This window comes from Augochlora pura, chromosome 7 (genome assembly GCF_028453695.1).
Source record: "Augochlora pura isolate Apur16 chromosome 7, APUR_v2.2.1, whole genome shotgun sequence".
Classification (NCBI taxonomy): domain Eukaryota; kingdom Metazoa; phylum Arthropoda; class Insecta; order Hymenoptera; family Halictidae; genus Augochlora; species Augochlora pura.
In genome coordinates, this window is record NC_135778.1 from 32,754,578 (window position 1) to 32,771,026 (window position 16,449).

The following is a 16,449-nucleotide window of genomic DNA, read 5'->3' on the forward strand; positions in this document are numbered from 1 at the left end:
TTTTTCCTCTGATAACATGTTGTTATGACCATATTGAGCGATTATGGTATTTTTTCTGCTAAAAGAACGAGGTTCCAGAGAAATTTACGATGTAGCCCTTGTTTTATGAGTCCTGAGGAACATTTATATATTTTATTTTTTTGTTACTGTCGTTTTTTAAAGTCTTATGAGGATTTGAAGCAACAAAGATGAAGCCTTAAGTCCAGGTGACCTGCAAATGTCCGCCGTATTGTAATTCCTCAACCGCGGACAGTAAATAGAAACTGTATTATGTAATAACACAGTGGATAGAACATTTACGAATCAATAATATACAATTTAAAAAAAGTACAACCGTTGTTTATGCCCTAATTCAGCTAACTTCAGCTTCTTAAGTCCAAATCCGCCATCTGCTGGCAGAAATCTACTGTAATAGCGTTCGTTATTTAAATAGTAAACGTCCTAGCACGGCTGTAAATATTTGGCATCTTTACTAGATTGTAATTATTTTGAATCGTTTAGGTAGATATAATAAATGGTGAGTAATCTATCTATTTTTAGCATTGATTCGTTAATATCCGGTGTAATATCTAGTGTTTCGCTTTTATAACCTCGATGGCAATCTTTCATCGTTAACATTCAAACGTCATGTGAATGTACTATTCAATAAATAATATGTATTTTTATCAGATGGAACCAATGACTTTAGGATCACCGGTTGGAAGTCCCGTACAAACGCCTGGGAGTCCACCAGCCTCTGGATACCTTCCGAATTTTCTTCTAGGGGACACTACAATGGTAAGTGTGAATAATTTCGGTTTAACTAGTGCCTTAGTAATTTGTTTATGATATAAATATTGTTTATTGACCCTTAGCAAGGCAAGGTGAACCTAACAATCCCCCAGGACACTCCGAAACAGCTTTTGATAGGACACGCCGGTCTTACGTCTCCACTGTCAAACTATGGTACCCCAGATTATCGTTCTAATAGACAAAAAGCAGTATTCGGTGGGTCAAACACACCAAACACGTCCCAAATAGTAACAGAGAATCATACCGGGGGGCCACCAACTAGAGGATTATTTGATTCTTTGGATACGTCTCAGACAGCATCACCATATATGTTAGCAAATCAAAGCATAGCCCACAATCAATCTAAACTCCTAATGAACTCAATGAACAATTCCATCTTCAATGAAACTCCAATAAATCCAAACACAAGCGAATCTCAAGGTCTTCTGCAATGGGTAACAGTCTTTGGATTTGCACCAAGTGATTTAAACACTGTGCTAGCGCATATTTCTACACGAGTTCGCATAGTAGACAAGCATCCTGCTCCCCATGCACAAAGCAATTGGATACACTTAAAATCCGCTTCAGAGCAAGAAGTTCAGAGAGCCCTAGCTTGTAATGGAAACATCGTTTCTGGATCGATAATGATTGGTGTGATCCCCTGCACGGACGAGGGTGTCATAATGGGTGCTGATAAAGAAAATCGGACAAAAATGAACGGCAGCATAAAATGCTACTCCAATTTCGGAAGAGTCAACCAATCTCCAGAATACAACACCCCCTGTACACCAATTAAACTACAAAACGCAAGACCTCTAGCTGCTGGTTATTATCAACACCTCAGTCCACACTCCGTGAAGGTGGCCGAAAGTGTTCCTCAAAAGTCCACTGGTCTCGTTTCGAAAGCGATGGAATATATGTTCGGGTGGTAATTTGCAATAAAACAAGACGATTTTTTATTGTTCTCTAATGACTAATGTTATTTAATTATAATTTGCTTATCTTCATAAAAGACAGTGGGTTAGTGGACTAACTCGAGAGAAGAATGTTCAGCGAACCCTAAAGGAAATGTTATTGTATTTTTACTACATAAATAGTATGAAATATAAATCTTTACAAACATCGGATAATTATCACGCAACATTTTTAAGCGATAATCCTGTTATATTCGTTTATACTTAGACTAAACTGTTCGCACGGAAATGGTAGCACGCGTATTGCACGGTTCGATTGACAACACTGTCGGAGGGCAACTTTTCGTTGACCAAAGGATGATACTTATACTTTTCTGATGATTTCTCTTTTCGAAATAAAAGGTCTTAGTAATTGGGTACGATCGAAACGCAAAAAGAAAATTTTAAAAATTGTCTGACAGTATAATGTACTTATAAAATTTTAGATTTATCGATATCGTACAACAAGAACGTCAAATCGCACGTCTTTACGAAAGGAAGCAATTAATTATGCTGCTGTTATGATTAATGTATTCCTTTCTCCTATCCGCGATGTATCATACGACCGGGACTTTACACATTATCCCGAAAAGAATGAACTGTTGCTACTGCAGCAAGATTATATAATAGAATCTCTATGCCTCCTCTGAATTCTGTTCGCATGTAAACGCTAATATAGTACAATCACTCATTCTTTCCTCATACTAATAAATACATGGATACTGTCTCAGGGATTTACTGTGGACTCTCAATGGTGGCACTACCCAAGTCAGTCATTTTCGGATATTTTACTTTCTTTTTGTCCAGCTCATTTTGTGACCAGAGGATCATCTTGAGCAAGTTATTCAGCCGTGGGCTGGTAGACTCTCTGTGCTCCATCTTCAGTAGGGCTGCATTCAGCTCACTTGCTATCTATGATTGTACAATAAGTTGTTCAAAAAATTATCGAACAGTTCAGATGCTACCTGATCAATACCTTTTGCCTATGACTCGGATGCAAGAGGTCACTGAATGGACTCTTGTGTGGTTCATCAAAAGCTAACAGAGCCAAGGTACGTTCCAGTTCGCAGAGGATATTGTCATCAGATTCACCAGCCTCGCTAAGACGCTCCTGAGCAAACTGTAGTGCCTCTTCAATTCTACCAGTGTGAATTAATTCAATCAGGTGAAGCTGCTGCAAATGAAAGTACAGGTATCTATCGTTGTCCAACAGTTCCGGGTGCAACTGGTTCACGAGATCGATGGCCTCCTGAATACGGCCATTTTGAATGGCATCTCTGATACGAATTCTGTCGTCAACCGAGTTCAACTCCACGGTGGGTTCGGCGCCGGACTCCTGTTGGAACTTTTCAGCCGCCTCTTTGAACCCCTCTGCGAAATAAATAATTTTTTAGTGCACCTAGAATCGTAGAAGTTACTGCACCCAAACGCGAATCGAGTCTATCTGTCCACTGACCTGTAACGAAATAATTCATAATCAAATTGTTCATGAAGACGCGTTGCGTGTGCGAGTTCTCCTCCAACTTGGCGACCCACTCGTCTTTCGATATATTGTCCTGTTTCTCCGGGAAGCTCATCGTTCTTTGGCAATCACCATCAACAATTAAAACAAAACAGTCTACTGAGCGAAGCTAATTCATGCACAACTGCGAACGTGGTCCAAGTACCTTGCGGGAATAAACTTCGAAGGCTTTCTGACACAACAGCTGATCCAAAACTGTTGTCTCGCCAAAAACGTAAACACACAAGGGATTTCTACAGAGGAGAAACTACAGTGTTTTTTAGCAATGAGTATAGCCACGTGAAGATAGCTTCAGAACACCATGTGTAAAAGTTCTTCCACCATGAACATAGTTTCGGAATTACTTTGGCTTTGTTACAGCCTCATCTAGAGCTAACTAAAATCAAAGTACGCTATACAGTTGTAAAACAGTTACGTGCGTACGTATGTATCAATATATATTCAAATGAAGTTTCAGAATGATACAGAAGCGAAAGACCCTGCCTTCCGAATTATCTGTTCAGAATCTGATTCGTGTGACTACAATCAATAGCAAAATTATAATTGCTAACTATCTATTAGATCTGTATAATTTTCAGATATGTGTAATAGTGATATTAAATTCATTAATGATTACTATATAAAATTAAAGAAATAGAATTCAGAGATCCTAAACTTGTCCAGGAAACAAAGCCATTATTCTAGGAGTACACAACTTTTCTTTAAATTTCCAGCGTGTTGTCACAATTATTTTGAGATTGCAATCAAACCATTGTAAAGTGTATTTTTCCAGCTTTAATTTAAGCTATCAAACATTAAGAAATGCAACGGGAAATGAATTGAAATATGGTAATATGGTTAAGTTATATTTTGCTATTTTTGTTATCGGCGTCATCGGTGGTAAAGTTTACAAGCTTGTTGCCGATTAGTTTCAAAATTCATCGCTAGGGGACAGTTTTACTTGTTTTTAGGAAAATGATATGTGGCACTATCGGTGGTAAATACTTGGAACTACTTGGCAACAACAATGACAGAACATTACGATTTTATTAATTCGAAGCCGTATTTTAACGTGTTCTCGTTGTCATTACTTAACGTTTAATAGCTCAAATTGGAACTGAAGAAATGCACTTTGTAATAAGATAATTCCAACTTGAAAATAATAATTATACCGCAGTAGAAGTCTAAGAAAAACTCTACGTGTTCCCGTAAGAGTCTTCTAATTTTTTTTTAAAGCTGAAAGAATTCTTTTTCCGATGTCATGATTCCCATTTGTTAGTAATTACGATACCTTACTGAAAATCGAATAACTTGGTTTTTACTGTTGCTCTAAAACCGTCAATTGCTTTTCGAATTAATTTAATTAATATAATAATAATGATTATTATTATAATCTATGTATAATACATATATAGTAAACGTTGGCGGAAACAAACTCAAATGTATGCATAGAGTTCTGAAACCATATTCATGATGGACCAATTTAGTTTTGTCCCTGCAAGAATTTTATGTTTTCACACTAAACGTTATTGTCATGACTAATTAACTTAATTTACTCTGTAATTGTTGAGCAATAAGTGTCGTGCACAAGGGTTCCGAAATGTCTATAATGTTGTCCTTTATATCTATTTTATTGCTGTCCTTTCTTCTCTCCTTTTGTCTTACCGCCATTTTTGACTATCTGATGAACTTAATGTACAATATAATTTCTTTGTTATAAACGAGCACGAATGATTGATTGAAACAATTGTCGGTAAACGTTAAATTGCGTACTAAGTTAAAGAAATCTAATTAGTACTATGAAACGTTTGTTTATCAGGGTCTTGGACGTTCAAGCTTCAGAAACTCGTCAGTGGCATCGTACAGCACTTGAACTAATTATTGGCTATTTGTGACCAGCAATCAAGTAATGATCGGCTAATAAACACGTAATTTTTACGGAATCAGAAATGTGCTTCTAATCGTTAACTGACAGTTTAAAATGTTCCGATGTTGTCCTGCAGAGGGACCATATTGTCGGGTGTTATCATGAATAGTGATTTACAAGGAACTGCGAATCAAGAAACAAGAAAATACCTCTAATATCTATTGAAATATACAGTTGCAAACGACACGATAAATATCTCACGCAAATCTGCAAACGATCCGATAGCATGAACAGGTCGGCATGACTCCAAACTTAAGTTTGACTGGTAAATGACTTAACGCGCAGTTTTCGAGTCCGATGAAAATGTTCAGAGAGAATGGTGGCAAGTTTGTCGTATTTGCACTGGTGATTCTAACGTTTGTCTGCGGCGAAACATTCTCAGAATGCAACAAAATAACAAATTGTTCCTGTGCGTTTCCTGACGGTCTGGGTTACGACCTGACACAGCTCAACGGCTCCAGGTCGACAGTTTTTATCCATCTAACCTCAAACATGCTAATGATTTCATATTTATTTTCGAATCTTCTGTTACAGACCATTGATAACACGGGATAATAAGAATTACACTTTTTACTTTCATCCGTGTGAAAATATTCCACTGACAACTAATGAATCTAGCGAATGCTTCAAAGGAAAAGGAGTATCTGTAAGAGCAACCGTATTCTTATACTCCAGACTTAATGTAGAAGCATTCCCCTAATCTATATTGTTTCTCCAGATGTGCCTAGTAAATGAAAATAATCATTCATCTATCAGCCTTGGAACAGTCGAGGAAACTACTATGATTGTATATCCTGAAAAATCCAAGAAACAGTCTTCCCTATTTCTGCAGCATACTAATTATAACACAACAGTCGAATTTGTTTGTTGTAAAGATTGTGTGACCCGTTTGGTGGCAGATGAAACCATGAACATTCAAGAGCATGTAAGGAAGAATATGTAATGCTTTTCCTACCCAAGTAGTAGACTATTTAAAATTTAGTATCAATAGGCTTAGGCAATGATAACAGCTTTGTTACTTAGGGTATTCAATACTGTATGGAATGTCCCAACATTTCAATATGAAAAATCGTAAAAGACATCATATAACTCAATTATAATCACCTGACATAATTGTGTTTTAGCATCTACTGTTGGTGTCGCCACACGTTTGCGAGTTGCAGGTGCTTGAGGTTCACAAGTTCTCCATCGGCTCCATATTGGTATTTATATTCTTCTCACTTTGCGGAGTATATTTTATCGGAGGTGCATTGACATTGAACCTGCTGAGGGGGGCGACAGGATTGGAAATGATACCAAATCATGGCTTTTGGAAAGATCTACCGTCGCTTGTGCGGGTAAGATTCGAAAAGATCGAATTATTCTTGATACCATCTAGTATTTCAATAACATGATTCGATTCTATTCAATTCTCTTTAGGAAGGCATCAATTCCACTCTGTGCTGCTGTCGCGCCAGCAGTTACCTCGAGATATAAGAATCTCAACGTAGTATTAGACTTCAGTGTTTGATTTTGATAGATTTTATATTGTATAAATAACAAACTATGTTTATGTTTCGTGCGTTGCACATGTTAGAGTTTACAGAGGAATATGTTACTCGATGGTCTGCACAGTGGATTTCATTCTATCAAGGGAGAAATGTATTTTGTACAACATATACTTCTCTTGTATTTTTGTATAAAGAACATGAGATATTTATTCAGCGTTTTCTTTTCTTATGTAACTAAATATATATAATATAAAAAGAAATAACATTAAGTCATGTTGCCCCGGGCGGGGTTAGCGCCGGCGGTTTAACAACGTAACATTTTATTAACGCTAGCGATACAAAAGTATAAATATTTACATGCATACGTCTTATAGTATTCTAGAGCGTTTCCTAACTATTCCAGTCAAATGATAGACGACCTGCGAATCGAGACCTAATACATCGTCACCGACAACTTCTCAAATACTGTATATCTTTATTCCTTGGAACGTGAACAGAAAGAAAGGCAAAATTGGAAGAAGACGATCTTGGAATCCTAAGTGTGCCTCTTTGATGATCGATCGATTATTTCATCGTCCGCTCAAGTTTTCTCCGTCACGAGACATAATGACGCTTCAAGCGACTAGCGCATAAGTACCCGGCCAGTAACTTAGAAGTTCTTGATGCCATCAACCTTCAAAGACACTTCCTCGTTAGCCTGCACGACGACCCAGTTGCCGCTGGCGTTCAAGCTGTGAATGTTTATGCCTTTCGACGAGAATGCGTTCACGATCTGTGCCAGGTCCTCGACCCTGCTTGTCTGGTATAGGACGACGTAGTTTGCAAGAGAGATTCCGCTGGGGAACGTTGCGTCGTCCAGAGACAATAATAGCAGTTCATTGTTGCGGACAGTTCCTGTAAAAGTAGTTTCACGATAACAGGAGGAGTTCGGAAGAAGTTTGGCTGAGTTTGGAACACCAGGATAGCTAATTACGTGATGTGGATTATGTTAAGCGACCTATTAGGGACTACTTCAAGTCTACCAAGCAGGTTAATAACTATCGCGTTAGGCCGAGATTAGAGGATTTAAGATACCTTTGAGTGTATGGCCCTCAATGGCAACGGAAATAGCCTGGGACCCAGCCTCCTGATGGCCTGCTGTCACGTTAACGCCTTTGTCCTGAGCCATCATTGGCGCGTTGATCAGATTCAAGCCATTCTTGGTCCGTGTGGACAGGACACCGACCAAAATAGCGGTGTGGATGAACGCCTTCTCTTTCATCCCACTGCCCACTGTCTCGCTCTTCAAGACCAACTTGTTCTTGTGCTTGGACAGTCGGGCAGCCAGCTGACCCAGCTTCTTCGACAAGTCTATCCACGGCGCATTCTCCTTCATCATGGCGCCGGACATTATGGGGGCGTTCACTATGCCTGTGACCGCGTACTCGGTCGACTTGCCGGCCAACACTATGAACTGTTGGGCTATCTCCACGGCCACTCGCTCTTGAGCCTCAGAAGTACTTGCCCCTGTTAAGTTAGACAACGTTTAACTCTAGATTTATTTAGGACCAGTTTCCGACACAGACCTATTAGAGTCTACCTATAGACCCAGATTAGTTAGTCTGTTAATAATACACCCTAAATTGGAGGTAGTCTTACCAAGATGCGGCGTAGCGACGACCTTCGGATGAGCGATGAGCTTCAATGTTACGGGGTTCTTGGGTGGTTCTTCGACGAAGACGTCCAAAGCAGCACCGCCACAGTGGCCAGCCTCGATGGACTCGAGGAGCGCCTCTTCATCGACGATACCACCACGGGCCACGTTCACAACGCGCACACCCTTCTTGCATTTTGCCAATGTTACTGCATTGATCAGATCTAGAAAAATGAAACTTTAGCTCGCGGCCCAACTTCCAACAATTTCCAAAGACGGCCTACTTCTAGTTTGAGGAATCAGGGGCGTGTGCACGGTGATGTAGTCTGCCTGGGGCCAGATCTCATCTAGACTGAGCTTCTCCACTTGCAATTGCATCGCATCTTCAACAGAGAGCACAGGATCGAACGCGATCACGCGCATCTCAAAGGCTTGCATCCTCCGAGCCACTTCACGGCCGATTCGGCCCATGCCCAGGATAGCCAGGGTCTTGCCGGACAGCTCTCTCCCGGAGTATAATTTCCTGTCCCATCGTCCCTCTTTGAGGGCCCCAGCTGCTTGGGCCACATTCCGTGCCAATGCGGAAATCAGCGCGCAAGTTAGCTCGCAGGCACTGATGCTGTTTCCTCCTGGGGTGCTGGAACGTATTTGGACGGTTAAGGTACGCGTCAGAGTCTCGGGAGGCCTGACAACAGCCCTGCGAACGTCCCCGAGGGTAAATCGCAAGGCCATTCTCGTCAGAGAACCAACCAAGCTACTATTATTTTAGGGAGTTGCCAAGGGATTTGTTCTTATCGCTTTTAGCTCCGTTGGCTCTCTATGCTTTAACACTTTCGCCGTCGCGTCACCCATATCTGGGTGACACTAATTTCTGACCAATTTTGAAAATTTATTTTTATTGCAATATATTCGAGCAAAATGAATTCGACTATGATTTTTCGAATGCGAAAGAGTTCTAATGTCATTCCCTATGATAAATGTGAACTTTTTAGTTTAATTTTAATTAATTAAATTGCTTTAATTATGTGGGGATTTTAGTGTCTAATTGTGGGCGACGAACGTGTTAACTACAGCAAACTTTCAGTAGAAGTCTTTAAATTGATTCTTTTTCTACGTTTCGTGTTTTTCAAAGCTATAAGTCAATTTTGGCGGATCAAAAATGATCGGATACGAAAAATTATCCAAGAAAGAATAGCTTCCAGAAATCAGCCAGCATCTGGACGAGAATTGTAAACAAGATTTACTTTAGGACTACGACTCCGTGTTTCGTTGCAGCTTGAAGATCGATGTTGTCTACCCCCGTCCCAGCTCGGCCGACCACTCTCAGCTTAGGACATTTCTCGAACACTTCGCTGGTCACTTTAGTTTCCGATCGGACGATCAGAGCGTCGTGGTTCTGCGGCAGACAGTGAAAAATCGATGCTACATGCCGATTTAAAAACAACGTGCTTTTTTAAAAAGTTCGCGTGCCAAAATAAAATTCGACGAAAACGGGTATCACCGGAAAAGCTGTACGTTTAAAAGGTTTGCCAACAATGCGGTAGTCGACAGCACGTGCTTATCAGTAGTGAGATACGTAGATCGTGTAGCACGCGGGACGCTGGCAGCGGGAGGGGGGGGGGGGGGAGGCGTTCAAACTGATTGATAAGTACAACGACCCGTATTCTCTGGTAACCGGTATTCGCGTTGGCCGAGCGAACCGGCTCAAACCGGCTCGATCGTTCGAACGCGACCAATTAAGTGATAGCCACGGGGAAAGGGGAGAGAAGGGCTGTAGGCCAGTTGGAAAGTCTGTCTGCGATCCAGACGCTGGATATCGGTGAATTGTTAACGTTCCGCGGGCCGCAACAGGATAGCGAATCCCTAAAGCCGACCCGACCCGACCAGAACATTTTCGATAATTACATTGTTGAAATTTTCGGTTGCCTGTAAACATTGTTTCTTTCTCTTCGATTTCTACGGCGTCGGAATTTAGTATAGGAGTAATATATATGTCGTCGCGAGTTTTCAATTGAAATAATGGAGATTCTAATTTAATGAATTCCCGAAATATCTAACGGCGTAATTTTTTGATTATTAATGACGAACAAGATTGGCGTATCGTGACATTGCTGGGTCAACTGTCCCGCGGCCCAACAGCCCCGAATTTTCGACTCGGCGAACGTCAAATGATATTTGGAGGGATGCGGACGAATTTCGGAGAAAACGATACGAGTCTTGTTTACCTGGAGCTCTTTGATCAGCTCTTCTTTGGACAGCTTGCTTTTGGCAGTGACCGGGACCCCGTGGCGAGCCAGGAGCTCGCCGCAGCAAGCGTCCACGGCGTCGCTGATGAGAACGCTCTTAATTCTGGCTGACATGATATCCTTGAACAGGATCAACAATCGTCTCAAAATGTTTACGCCGCTTACCGGCCATCCGATAAACAAAGCAAATCCCGCATAGGATTGCATACCACTCGATCGTTCTCCGCAGACGATAAATATCCGCATTACGCGCGGGACACATCGGACTATTTGATTCAGAAGTTGAATCAGAAGCTGGCCAGAATGAGTTTGTTCGTTTTTGTGAGAACCAAAACATTTGACAATGAAATAATCTCGTTATTAACTAGAAAAAAATGCACGAGATAAAAGGATCATAAATAAGTTCGTCAAATTTTACAAATATATTACGTTCACTCGAATACAAATTCTCTATTGTTATTAGTCTTTTTGGAATATTGTTTTAAACGCGTTCGACTATTTCAGAAAATAAAAATCATTGGCCAGCTTTTCAGGGCGAGCATTCCACTGTGGGAACCTTCGAAGATTCATTTCGAGGATTTGTAATCACGGATTGAACATTAAAACGTTGCTATCTATGGCGGTCGCTAGCTATGTGAGTGGATCACATTCGACCCAGGCCATTTTCCGGAATGAAGAAAATACATGAAATCTTCTCAAGAGATAAATAAATCGTGAAATCAATCTCGACAGTACCGTCTTCATTGAAAAAATGTAGATATAAAATATTATACGCGTCTAAATGTTCATAATGTTGCAAGAAAACATCCGACAATTTTACGAGTAATTTCGTAGCTGTTAATGATGGAAGAAGTTGCTGAATTTGAGTATGAGTCCGGGAGATTAAGTACGTTCGGAAAACTTTTTATTATGCGTTTTCTATTGCGCGAAACAGTATCGGGCGCTCTAGGCGAACGTAATTAATCTCGTAATTGGTTACGTAAGTCGGAAAACTGCGTGCACGGAGAACGGTCGGCAATTGATACGGGTGCCGTGACATACCTCGTGGGAGAACGTGTGATGCGGTTAGACGCGACGATCCCTGGGAACGATCTCGGAGTTCGGCGTCTATCCTCGATCCAACGGTGGACTGTCTTCTCCTCGTTGCCGATTAATCTTCTTATAGCTGAGCCCCCCACTGCTCGACAAATCGGACCCGGGACGGCAGCTTGCCGATAGAAACCAGCCTTGCGAATTTTAGAAAACCGTCGCGCCATCCGCGATCTAGTCCAAACAGCCTGGAAAATTCGCGAGATCATCATGCTGGTCGATCTTCAAACTAGATCGTTTTATAAATCCTTTAAAGAGATCTATCCACCGGGCCAAGTAAAACGAGCAAGACGCATGGAAATCATCGAGCAACACGGTTGTCAATTCCCCGTGAATATAATGTCAATTCTCCTTTATAAAATTTTGTGTCTGACGCAGAAGCTGGAGGCCATCGAGGGATTAGAAACGACACCTGACGGGACCTAAACGAAACTATTAGTCAGGAATGATCGATATCGATCATAAACTTGGTATCTGATAACATTCCTCCAGACTATTTCTACATCGAACGAGATCAATGCGTAGTTTTCCGAAAATAAAAATTACAATTCTTTGCTGACATTTCGAAGGAATTATTCAATTGTTTCAATAATATTTTAATATTTTTCCCCAGTCTTCGACAAATAACACGATTTTCTAAGAAACATGTTTCGTTGAATATTGAATTAGCACGCATAGTTTAAAAATTCACGTGTTATCTAGAACACGAGGAACTAAAGAAATGCTGCATGAAACCGTCCACAGAATGCGAAATCATTATATTTTCCACTCGGGGGTCACGCGGGTGACGCAACATTCTGCTGGGGGTCCGATTTAGCAACAACAATAATCGTCATACCGTTATCGAGTCTCTCTCTGCCTCCGTCTCACTGCTTATTTCCGTCTCACCAGCCGTGATAAGGTCTTCCATTTGCTCGTACGAACTTTGAACGCGCTTTAAAACGTGTCGTCAAATCGAATCAGATTAGGATCCTCGTCTACTCAAGCGCACGATCTCGAGCCTTCGCGTGTTGTACCCCCAGCGGACCGTGTTATCGTGTTCTCGTGGAAAATAATTTTATCGGACCGAAAACACTGTTGTTTTTTCCGCAACGATAATCTATTTCAGCGAAATACGTTCTCCAGCGTTGCTTGCACTAATTATCCTTCGTTTCGAAACGCTTGTTCACGAGGCGAACGGTTCGCGTCTCTTCAAATTGAGAGACCTGGCAACGTCGTTATTTTTTTTAAAAAGCATAAACTGTTGTCGACGAATTTATTTTTAAATGCTGTGTTCGATAATCGTACAACATTAACAGATTTTCAGTTACCGTTGCAAGATCTGTCGATCTGGGAGAGTGTGTGGATTTCAGATCGGGAGACTCAGCAACGTTGCCATTTTTTATAGGAAGGATAAGCTATTTCTCGGATATTAGTATGCAAATTTTTCTTCTGCTACATTTAGGTATTTTAAGTCACAGTTGCAACATCCGTGTGCTAGCATTGGGACTCGGACCTGACGACGTTGCAAACTTTTTCATTCATAACACGTCGAGTTGGCGAGAAAATTTGTGACTGTTGGACCAGACTGGTTTCACGGGTTAGACTTGGCAACGCTGGAATGCTTTTCTAGGACTTATCTGAATTTATTCCGAAAGAAATCTCTTTTCATTCGCTTCGATTCGCCAATACGGAATCAAAATTTGAAAACTTATGACATTGCTAGGGTGGGTCCGGTTCGTAGGTGAAACTTGGCAACGTCGCGATTCTCTCCTGGGAACGCGAATTAATTCAGTTCCTTCGGGAAGAAGCTACTTTTTAATTTGACTCCGATTTATATTGTCAAACGCGAGTTAGAAAATTTACGACGCTTGCGGGGTGGGTCAGCTGTGACAGGAGAACTTGGCAACGTCTCAATTAATCGGCACTGCCAAACGTTTATCAATATTTGTGCTGGAGGTACATAAATATTGTAGAAACGTCGCCAATGTTTGTCTCCTCCAGTTAATTCTACATTCCGGAAACACGTCTGCACTGAAAACATACAAAGTGTCATTAGGATGCAACAAACGATGGTGCCGTTTATTGAAGGTGAATTGAAGCACGAACGAGGGGTCAACTCGTCTTAACAGTTTAATAAGTTCAAGTTGAACGTCTACTACTTGATCGGCGGTAATCCCGCGAGATATCGTCGCGCCTATTCCAGCACTATATACCGTCGACGCATCCGATAGCGTCGGCGATCGACCTACGATTTTCTATCGTTCCGCCCTGAAATTAACGAGTCTCGATGGATGGGAAGTTTATTTGACCGGCAAATAGTTTTCGCGGCGAGAGCTCTCGGGGGCTCCCATATTTTCCTGCGTCCGCCGATTCCGGTGATCGAAAGCGAATGGCGGAAGGAGACGCTATTTGCGTTTCCGAGAAGTGCTCGAGAAGCAACGCTGATTTCGATAATTGCACGGTCGGCGATTGGCGGTCGATTACGCTCGTTCTCTCGATTGCGCTTCCCGGCCGTACTATTTCGTTAATCTCGCTCCGTATCGTATCGCCGACAGAATTTTTCCATGTTATCCGCGAGCACGAGTACAACCGCTCGCCGAGACAATGATGCAAACGACGACAGATAGCTCCGGCAGTGCCGAGATGCTGAACCGACTCGGACCGGTTATTCGGCTGTGAACCCAAGACCCTCAGAAGATAACGCGCCGAGGAAACAAGAAGCCGATGATAACGCTCACATGATCCGATTGGGAAAGAGAGCGGCCGCCGAATGCACCGACGAAAACAAGGGAAAATAAAGAGCAGACATTAAGATAGAATCGAAGAAAACTTTCTTAATTTCGATTAGAACTGTAATAATGAAATGGAGCATCGATGAATACATGCAGCAGATATTATAGCGAAAACAAGGAAAAATAAAGAGCACGCTTGAAGACAGAATAAAATTGTCCTAATTGCGAACTGCAATAATAAAATTGGAGACCGAAGAACACAGGTGGCAGATACTATAGCGTGCCGGCTTTTCGTGCAAGGCCTACCCGCCATCTTATAAATGTAAAACAGTTTCAAATAACTCGGGTAATTGCTGTTCGCACAGATTTAATGGTAATACTATGCGAAATCGCGTCGTTTCGCATTCGAGTGTTGTCAGCAAACGGATTCGGCGGGTCCTGCGAATAAGTATCCGGACGCGCCTCGTTATCTTAATTAATTCCTCGAAACGACTGCGATCGGAGCCGTGGCCCGGCAACGGCACCGTCGACGCTACACTTCTCGCGCTTTGTTAGCCCGGTTATCGATCCACTGTCAACTATTATCTCGTGCCGTCAGCCGGCGGACGAGCATCGGTCTTGTTCCTTTTGTAATTAATCGATCGATGAAATGTTGCGAAATATGTAACACGGAACGTGTACTCGCGACGGTTGCCCCTTCTTAGACACAGCCTTTCGATTGCTATAGCGCCTGTTCTATCCTGGTTGCCTACTCCAGGCGCCACCTCCTGGAATATTCGACAGCTGCCTCAATTGACGACGAAACTAGATGCGAAAATGTCTGCTTATGCTTCGAACATTTGCGAATGCACGTGCAAAATTTCAGATTGATAGCTGTGAAGGGTCTGTAGAAATAAATTCGTGTCTGCGGGGTCAGCGAATTCGGGTCGATATGATGGGTCGAGTTACCTACTTAGGGCGCTTCATTTTGAAACTTATAACTTCTACAATATTTATTGAAACTGCTTGCAAAAATTTTTGCTGATACTTCAAATATTTACGAACACATATGCACAATGTCAGATCAATAGCCGCGACTGGCCCTTAAAAATAAATTCGTATCTGCGGAATCTACGATTTTGGGCTGACATGACAGATTTGCCTACCTAGGGCGCTCTTTTCTAAAACCTCTGATATCTTTCACAATTTTGATCGAAACAGTTTCTAAAAATTTGTGCCGTTGCTTCAAACATTCGCGAATCTATATGCAAAATTTCAAACCGATAGCTCTTATCGCTTCTTAGCAATAAATTCGTGACTGCGACAGAGTTTAACGAATCGTTTTACACACACAATCGTGCTTGACGGCTCAAGCAGTTATTCAACAGGAAATTTGCGAAAGTGGTGGTTTTTTTTTTGCGCTTGTATTCAACACGTGCCGGTCGGGATTCTGTTCGGGGATGATAGCTTCGTGAAGGGCCTCTCGAAACGAGTGGATTGAGCGGCCCGTCGATTGCCGGCGCCCAAAAAGTAGCGGCACCGCTGATCGATACCGGGACACAGAGCAGCTGCGATCTGTGTTCGTTAGCCGAGCAACAACGCGATTTTCACGGGGATGGCACTGTCCGGCTGGCCGACCGGGATTAATGTTTGATCCAGGCGCGCATTAAACGTTCCGATCGGTCGGCGTGGCGTGTGTTATCGGCCCTGACGTTACACGCCATGGGATCCTACAGAATTGCAGAAATTTTGCTTCGCTCTTGAGGGCTCTTACAATTTCAAGCATACATATCATCCAGAGTAATTGGGGATCTGCTGACCTTTTGGATTCTTAAACTCTCTGAAGACAACCTCCACAAAGCATTAACGTCGGCTTTTCGGATTTGAAACATGGAATCGACGGAATAAAAGTGTACAGAGTGCCTCGAAGACGCTGCCAGCTTTGTGTAAACGTTCTAAGGTTATTCAAAGGCGATTATGGTTCGAGTGGGGATAAGATGTTTGTGCTTCGTATCCTTGGCGGGTACTTACGTGCTCGCGGTGAGGCCGCAGGCGGAACGATGAGTTCGCAGTCGATGCTCTTTGTTCCCATTCACAGTCCGTAGAAGTTCCTCCTCCCATCCCAGAATGCAATAAGTGCCTCCGG

General features: G+C 42.0%; 4 protein-coding genes across 5 annotated transcripts; 2 read left to right on the forward strand and 2 right to left on the reverse strand.

Moving 5' to 3' along the window:
* The first annotated feature begins 362 nt into the window (after nt 1–362).
* LOC144472180 (nucleoporin NUP35-like) lies at nt 363–1,904 on the forward strand. The gene is made up of 3 exons (XM_078184977.1): nt 363–517; nt 670–777; nt 855–1,904. The coding sequence occupies exons 1-3, from the start codon at nt 515–517 to the stop codon at nt 1,701–1,703; spliced, it is 960 nt and encodes a 319-aa protein (XP_078041103.1). The 5' UTR covers nt 363–514; the 3' UTR covers nt 1,704–1,904.
* Hou (GID complex subunit 8 homolog protein Houki) lies at nt 1,757–3,561 on the reverse strand. 2 transcript variants are annotated; one of them, XM_078184981.1, is made up of 4 exons: nt 3,392–3,561; nt 3,181–3,305; nt 2,701–3,095; nt 1,757–2,636 (listed from the first exon to the last, which is right to left on the reverse strand). In XM_078184981.1, exons 2-4 carry the CDS (start codon nt 3,299–3,301, stop codon nt 2,460–2,462), a joined length of 693 nt encoding a protein of 230 aa, XP_078041107.1. In that variant the 5' UTR covers nt 3,302–3,305; nt 3,392–3,561; the 3' UTR covers nt 1,757–2,459. The 2 variants fall into 2 exon arrangements, with proteins under 2 accessions (XP_078041107.1, XP_078041106.1); XM_078184980.1 differs by having other exon boundaries at nt 1,758–2,636; nt 3,181–3,560.
* Nucleotides 3,562–5,067: 1,506 nt separating this feature from the next.
* LOC144472181 (uncharacterized) lies at nt 5,068–6,849 on the forward strand. The gene is made up of 6 exons (XM_078184979.1): nt 5,068–5,131; nt 5,229–5,613; nt 5,687–5,798; nt 5,871–6,077; nt 6,277–6,489; nt 6,572–6,849. The coding sequence occupies exons 2-6, from the start codon at nt 5,450–5,452 to the stop codon at nt 6,626–6,628; spliced, it is 753 nt and encodes a 250-aa protein (XP_078041105.1). The 5' UTR covers nt 5,068–5,131; nt 5,229–5,449; the 3' UTR covers nt 6,629–6,849.
* Nucleotides 6,850–6,912: 63 nt separating this feature from the next.
* On the reverse strand, nt 6,913–11,761 carry LOC144472179 (hydroxypyruvate reductase). Its single transcript, XM_078184976.1, has 7 exons — nt 11,563–11,761; nt 10,501–10,641; nt 9,520–9,671; nt 8,560–8,912; nt 8,281–8,499; nt 7,717–8,148; nt 6,913–7,536 (listed from the first exon to the last, which is right to left on the reverse strand). The coding sequence occupies exons 2-7, from the start codon at nt 10,633–10,635 to the stop codon at nt 7,292–7,294; spliced, it is 1,536 nt and encodes a 511-aa protein (XP_078041102.1). The 5' UTR covers nt 10,636–10,641; nt 11,563–11,761; the 3' UTR covers nt 6,913–7,291.
* Nucleotides 11,762–16,449: the final 4,688 nt, after the last annotated feature.

Bases quoted from the DNA above. Each gene is read 5' to 3' on its own strand.
- LOC144472181 (XM_078184979.1), top strand. From the start codon at position 5,450: ATGAAAATGTTCAGAGAGAATGGTGGCAAGTTTGTCGTATTTGCACTG. The intron at 5,614-5,686 runs GTCGACAGTTTT...CTTCTGTTACAG, and splicing joins ACACAGCTCAACGGCTCCAG to ACCATTGATAACACGGGATA. The intron at 6,490-6,571 runs GTAAGATTCGAA...AATTCTCTTTAG, and splicing joins ATCTACCGTCGCTTGTGCGG to GAAGGCATCAATTCCACTCT.
- Hou (XM_078184981.1), bottom strand. From the start codon at position 3,301: ATGAGCTTCCCGGAGAAACAGGACAATATATCGAAAGACGAGTGGGTC. The intron at 3,096-3,180 runs GTCAGTGGACAG...TTTATTTCGCAG, and splicing joins TATGAATTATTTCGTTACAG to AGGGGTTCAAAGAGGCGGCT. The intron at 2,637-2,700 runs GTATTGATCAGG...GTACAATCATAG, and splicing joins ATCCGAGTCATAGGCAAAAG to ATAGCAAGTGAGCTGAATGC.
- LOC144472179 (XM_078184976.1), bottom strand. From the start codon at position 10,635: ATGTCAGCCAGAATTAAGAGCGTTCTCATCAGCGACGCCGTGGACGCT. The intron at 9,672-10,500 runs GTAAACAAGACT...TGTCTGCCGCAG, and splicing joins AGCTGATCAAAGAGCTCCAG to AACCACGACGCTCTGATCGT. The intron at 7,537-7,716 runs GTATCTTAAATC...CTACTTTTACAG, and splicing joins TGAGGGCCATACACTCAAAG to GAACTGTCCGCAACAATGAA.
- LOC144472180 (XM_078184977.1), top strand. The intron at 778-854 runs GTAAGTGTGAAT...ATTGACCCTTAG, and splicing joins TTCTAGGGGACACTACAATG to CAAGGCAAGGTGAACCTAAC.